The sequence below is a fragment of the Strix uralensis genome, chromosome 4, assembly GCF_047716275.1.
Source record: "Strix uralensis isolate ZFMK-TIS-50842 chromosome 4, bStrUra1, whole genome shotgun sequence".
In the NCBI taxonomy this organism is placed as follows: Eukaryota; Metazoa; Chordata; class Aves; order Strigiformes; family Strigidae; genus Strix; species Strix uralensis.
In genome coordinates this window covers 106,059,633-106,065,852 of record NC_133975.1, presented here as the reverse complement: position 1 = coordinate 106,065,852, position 6,220 = coordinate 106,059,633, and the positions used below count along the sequence as shown (strand labels likewise).

At 58.1% G+C, this 6,220-nt stretch overlaps 1 protein-coding gene across 1 annotated transcript; it reads left to right on the top strand.

Annotated features, from left to right (window-relative positions):
* The first annotated feature begins 714 nt into the window (after window positions 1-714).
* On the top strand, window positions 715-5,993 carry FOXA1 (forkhead box A1). Its single transcript, XM_074865212.1, has 2 exons — window positions 715-960; window positions 3,385-5,993. Exons 1-2 carry the CDS (start codon window positions 889-891, stop codon window positions 4,645-4,647), a joined length of 1,335 nt encoding a protein of 444 aa, XP_074721313.1. The 5' UTR covers window positions 715-888; the 3' UTR covers window positions 4,648-5,993.
* The last annotated feature ends 227 nt before the right edge of the window (window positions 5,994-6,220 follow it).

Here is a 6,220-nt window from a genome sequence, read left to right as displayed (position 1 = left end):
TGAAGGGCTGGGCTTAGCCCGTGGAGGGGGTCGGAGGGCTTTGGGGAGCGCGGAGCCGAGCCCCGCTGCTCGCAGCCCGGAGCGCCGGGTCCGGCCCCCCGCCCCGAGGGCGCTTGGAGTGGGGGGCGCCGCGGAGGTACCTGCGTGGTAACCAGCTTTGAAGTGAGGGGAGGGAGCGGGGGGGAGCCTGCGGGCTGCAGGACTCGGGACTTTGGAGCACGTCCCGGCCACCAAGTTAAAGGAGCATCTACCGGACTTCAGTAAATATTGCGCCTAATCTCAGGGGTTTAAGGCTGGATGGCCTTTTGCATTCTCTTCAAACAGAGGGGGGCTGCCCTTCCCTTATCCACCTCACTTAATTTCCACCGATCATTCCTAGCATTTGTCCTGTCCATCTGAAAGGGTGGGTGTCGCGCCCCCCCCCCCGCCTTTTCCTACTCTCCCCCTCTCCCACCTCCGTCTCCCCTTCTTTCCCCACAAGCTTAAACCAATTACGCCTCTTTGCAAATAAAGTGCCGCCCCGGGGGGAGTTGCAGGCGAGGGGAACTGCCTTGTTTGCAGGTGCATCTCCGGCTTTGTAGGTGCGAACGCCTTTGTGCGGCGGACAAATGGGGAGAGGAGGAGGAGGAGGTGGGTACTTCTGCGACGTAAGATCCACATCAGCTCAACTCCACTCACATCCCAGCCGGCACTTCCTCACTTTCTCAACTGTCTCGCCCCACACCGCTCCCTGCCTCCTTTTTGGCTGGTTATAGAGGAGAATTCAGCACCCCCCGCCCCTCCTGGGAGCTGGCTTCCTGCTAGGTCGGGCTTTCGGGCTCTTTTCCTGCTGCCCGTCGCTCGCTTGCAAGAGGGCTGGATGGTTACACCGGGCAGGTTGGCTCCATAATGTTAGGGACTGTGAAAATGGAAGGGCATGAAACCAGCGACTGGAACAGCTACTACGCCGACACTCAGGAGGTGAGTAAATCCCAGGGTCTGGCTCCGCTGCTGCCCCTCTGCAAGGGGGAGGGGGGGGGCCGGGGGAAGGGCTGGGGGTCTGGAAGGGGGCAGCAATCGGAGGAATCGGTTTGCACTCCGGATCCTGCCAGAGCAAACGTGCCTTCCCCCCTCCCTCTGGCGCTGAAGCTGGCCAGGCTTCCCCGAGGAAAACACGGCTTTCGGGAACCCCGGGAGGCGTTTGAGGGAGACCCGGGGCGGCTGCGGGCCCGCTGGGAGGGCCGGGGGGCCGGGGGCAGCCCTTGATCTCCTCTAAAAGGCGTAATCTCCGCTTGCGGCGCTCACAAAAGCGCCCCGTAAACTCTTGGCTCGGGGCAGAGGACTCGCCGCGCTGCCGGCCCCGGCTTCTTCCCGGCAGATGGCAGGGGGCGAGGCAGCCGCGGCGAGCGCGTCCCGGGGCAGGGGCAGCGCCTTCTCCGGGCTCCGCGGCGGGGCCGCCGGCCCCTCTGCTCGCCGGCGCCGGGGGCCTCACCTGTTAAAGCCGGGAGAAAAGAAAGAGTGGGGGGGGGGGGGGGGGCTGAAAATAGCCGTTTGTTCGTACTTTACAAGACGGGCTGCGGACGGCGTGCGCTGCTGCCGCGGGCCGGCTGGCGGCGCTGCCGAGAGCGGCCGCGGCGCCAGACCGGGAGGGGGCCCGGCCCCGGCCCCGCCACCCCGGCCCCGCACCCGGCCCCGCAGCCCCGGCCCGGCCCGCGGCACCCCGGGACGCGCTTCCGCCCCCCGCGCCTCTTTGGCAACACGGTGCAAAAGAAGAGGGAGAACCGGCCCTTGCGCCGGCAGCTCGGCCCGCCGAGAGGGCCACGGAAGCTCCCGGAGACACCCCCCCCAGCCGCAGCGGGGCTCGGCCCTGCGGGGACCCGCGATTCGCACCGCGGCGGGGGTCACCGGCAGCAGCCAGCGCCCAGCAGCCCCCCGGGGTCCCGGCCGGGCAGGAGCCGTTTTAAGGAAGTGCGGCAGCGCGGCAGGCACCTGGGTGTGCGCACCCGGGCGTTGCATCAGCACACCCGGACACAGGGCTCACAGCCCCCCCGCCTCGTCCCTGCACCCCGCGCTGGCACACAGCGCCCATTGGGCCACGCGGGCACAGGCAGATACGTGTCACCCTGCTGGCACCGGGTTTAATAGAGGAAAGTCGGCTAAGGGCAAATAAGGGTCATCCTAATTACGTGCCGTTTCCAGACTCATTTATCCTCACCACGCTCATTATCCACAAACATAGAGTTAAGCGACCCTCGCTTTTGCTATTTTTTAGCCTCAATCTTTTCTCCTCCCCTGCTATTTAATTTGAGTCACTGCATGGATGCAAGGTGGGAAACCCATCCGCGTCCTACCATCTCAAATAATTAACGTGATCCTCTAAATTAAAAGCGCATTTATAAGCTCGTGGAATTTGTAGTGAACAGTACTGAATTTTATACATAAACCGTCGCCTAAGCCTCATTTTCTTAGCCGTATTGCCTTTGTTCGAGGTAAACTAGGAATGTCTTTCTCCCTCCTGTTTAAATCAGATGCCGTGCTGGAAAGCACAATTGCAGGCTCTCCGGTTCTGCCTTTTTGGAGAGTTGTGTTTTGTGGTAGGGTGCTATAATTTTTGCACGTCGGGCAATTGTAGGAAATCTCAGGCAGCGAAAGTTCAGGCTTTTCCTACTTTGGGAAAGTTTTTTGTTTGGGATTTTTTTTTTTTAACCTTTAATTTAAAGACTGACTTAATAGAAGATGCAGACAAGGGGGAAGCTTTCCACAGATAAAATGCGCGGACGTGAGCTGTTGGTTTGGATTTTTTTTTTCCCCGACAAGACATTATCGCATCTTGTGTAAGAATAGAAATTTAAATCAGTGCACGGTGGGAGAGATGCGTGAGATTAAGAAAGCACAGGCAGCCGAATTTCTCCTTGGGGGAGACAGTGTACGCCCGCAAATTTCAATAATCTGACGAGTTTAAATATTTAGCTAGCGAGACGGGACACAAAATCTGCAAAACCGCGGCAATACCCCGGGAGAAAGGCTCCTCCCGGGGCAGTTACAGGGCCCTGTGGGGCCCCGGGGCGGCCGTTGGCCCCCGCGCCCCGGTGGTCCCGCCGCCCGGCCCCGCAAGCCGCGGCACGCCGGCAAAACGGGAGCGCGCCGGCACCGAGCACCCCCCCGCTCTGTGTCTCTTTATATACACGTATAGATATGAATTAGACCTTTTCATCGCGCCAGCGGCCTTCCCGTGCGGCTGCTGGGAAGCGCTTTCCCGGGTGCCGGGGCTGCGGGCGGCGTCCCGCGGCGGGACGGGGGCACGGCCCGCTGGGCACGGCGGGCAGGGCGGCGGCTCCGGCCCCGCGGGGGTCCTGCTCGCCCCTCTCTCCCCCCTAACCCCCTCTCTCCGTCTCGCTGCCCTAGGCCTATTCCTCGGTGCCCGTGAGCAACATGAACTCGGGGCTGGGCTCCATGAACACCATGAACACCTACATGACCATGAACACCATGACGACGAGCGGCAACATGACCTCCAGCTCCTTCAACATGTCCTACGCCAACACGGGGCTGGGGGCCGGGCTGAGCCCCGGCGCCGTGGCCGGCATGCCGGCGGGCTCGGCGGGGCCGGTGAACAGCATGCCGGCCGGCGTGGCCGCCATGGGCACGGCGCTGAGCCCCGGCGGCATCAACGCCATGTCAGCCCAGCCCGCCCCCATGAACGGGCTGAGCCCCTACGGCGGCATGAACCCCTGCATGAGCCCCATGGCCTACACCCAGTCCAACCTCGGCAGGACGCGGGACGCCAAGACCTTCAAGCGGAGCTACCCCCACGCCAAGCCACCCTACTCCTACATCTCCCTCATCACCATGGCCATCCAGCAGGCGCCCAGCAAGATGCTGACGCTGAGCGAGATCTACCAGTGGATCATGGACCTTTTCCCCTACTACCGGCAGAACCAGCAGCGCTGGCAGAACAGCATCCGCCACTCGCTCTCCTTCAACGACTGCTTCGTCAAGGTGGCCCGCTCCCCCGACAAGCCCGGCAAGGGCTCCTACTGGACCCTTCATCCCGACTCCGGCAACATGTTTGAAAACGGCTGCTACCTCCGCCGGCAAAAGCGCTTCAAGTGCGAGAAGCCGGCGAACAGCAAAGCCCCTCAGGAGGGCAGGAAAGATCAGGCCGGGGCCTCCAGTTCCAGCTCCAACTCCCCCCTGCACAGAGGCCACAATAAACCCGCGCCGTTGGACACCGCCACCTCCCTCTCTAGCTCCAACCCGTCCACCAGCCCCCAGTCTATGGACCACAGCGGATCGAGCACGGAGCTAAAGACCTCGGCCTCGGCCGCCTCCTCCACCATCAGCTCCGTCCCCGCCTTGGCCTCCGTCCCGCACCCCCCTCACTCCTTAGCCCACGAACCCCAGCTCCACCTCAAGGGCGATCCCCACTACTCCTTCAACCACCCCTTTTCCATCAACAACCTCATGTCCTCCTCGGAGCAGCAGCACAAGCTGGACTTCAAAGCCTACGAGCAGGCGCTGCAATATTCCTCCTACGGGGCCAGCATCCCCGGCGGGCTGCCCCTGGGCAGCGCCTCCATGGCGGGCCGGAGCAGCATCGAGCCCTCGGCCCTAGAGCCCTCCTACTACCAAGGTGTGTATTCCAGACCCGTGCTAAACACCTCCTAGCTCTGCATCCTCCGCCGCCGGGGCGACTCCCCCCCCTCCCCCCCCCCCCTTTCCTGGCCTCTCTCCCCCCTTACCCTCTCCCGGCGACAAACCGAGGTGTTTCCGCACGCTGCGTGCAAAGGACTGTTACTTTTTAATTGTCTCGCAACGCGTTGTGTGTTGTTACGATCCACCACGACCTCCTGCAAAGCCGGCCGCGTCCCGCTTGTACATACCCCCCCCCGCCACCGCCACCCAGCCCCTCTCCCCGGAGATCCCCCCTAGCCTTTGCAGGGTGTTATTAAAAAGAAGAAAAAATTGTTGAGCTTGTAAACTACTTGTTTGTGCTTTCCGCCCCCTCGTCTCCCCTCCTTCTGTGCTCTATAATCTCATGTAAGTTTACAGGTATGTGGCAATACTTTAACAATACGGAGATGAAGAAGCGAGTAGACATTTAAGACTTTTTTTAATTAAAAAGGCTTTGAAGGACAATACTGCTGTGAAGTAGCAAAACACTAAGAGAATCTCTAAGCAACAAGAGGACTATTTACTTTCTCGGATCATCCTTTTGATACTTGCAAAATAAACCTTCGGCTAGTACAACCCGCATACACCCAGATGCTGCGGGCCGGATCCTGCACTCCCGAGGGGACCAACTGGAGTTTTGGAGTGCAGGATGCGACCCTTATTTTTTTCCAAGTGTTACCTGTCTTGGGATGTAATATAAAGTTACAAGAGGTCACAGCCAGTTGGATATTTTTTTTTCCTTCCCATCTGTTACTGAAGATTCTCGTTCATCAGGAACTCTCATCAACATGTGGATGACATGCTTATTTAATTTAAGTGTCTTCATTGTGTACCAGCTAGAACTGTGTATCTATAACAAGGTTATTTTTTCCCTCCCCCAGGAAATGACTATTACACCGACGCAGGGAAAAGAGGAGAGCTCTGTCTCTCCCCTTTTCCAACTTGTTTAATAGATTCCACAGCCATTTTTTTTTTTTTTTGTGGCCGTTTAATTATCGCCATCCTTAGCTTGTTTCATCCAGTGTTAATGCACTTTCCACAGTTTTACACGGTGTTAGCATAGCCAGACGGGTTTTATTATTATTCCTGTTCGCTGTCTCAATGTTCTTAATTTATTGCATGGTTTATATTTTTTTCTTTCTTTACAGCTGGAAATTGCTTTAAATGACAGTAAAAAAAGAATTACACGTGAATTTAAGAATTTTTGTTAATTTTATAAATGTGATTGTAATTGAAAAAATATTTTGATTTAAAACGATAACTGAGAATTTAATGCGTGAAGTATGTTTTTGATCATTTGCAGTTAAGGACTTTAAATAAATCAAATGTTAACAATGAAAGACTTCTGCTATTTTCTTTGAAAATTTCTGCGGCGGCTTACGGAGGACGGAACCATGTGCAGGAAAAACAAACGTAGCGCACAAGCACGATGTGAAGAGGGACGGTTTATACGGCCACGCTGGTGCGGTGCGGAGGGCAGGCAGGGGACGCGCCTGCCGGGTGTGTTTGCGGGGCGCTGCGATGTCACTGGCGTGTGCGGGGGTGTGCGTGGTGGTGTCTTTTTTTT

What these genes read in the sequence shown, in the direction of transcription:
- FOXA1 (XM_074865212.1), top strand. Translation starts at nt 889, where the DNA reads ATGTTAGGGACTGTGAAAATGGAAGGGCATGAAACCAGCGACTGGAAC. An exon ending in ACTACGCCGACACTCAGGAG is followed by an intron (nt 961 to 3,384) that starts GTGAGTAAATCC and finishes TCGCTGCCCTAG; the next exon opens with GCCTATTCCTCGGTGCCCGT.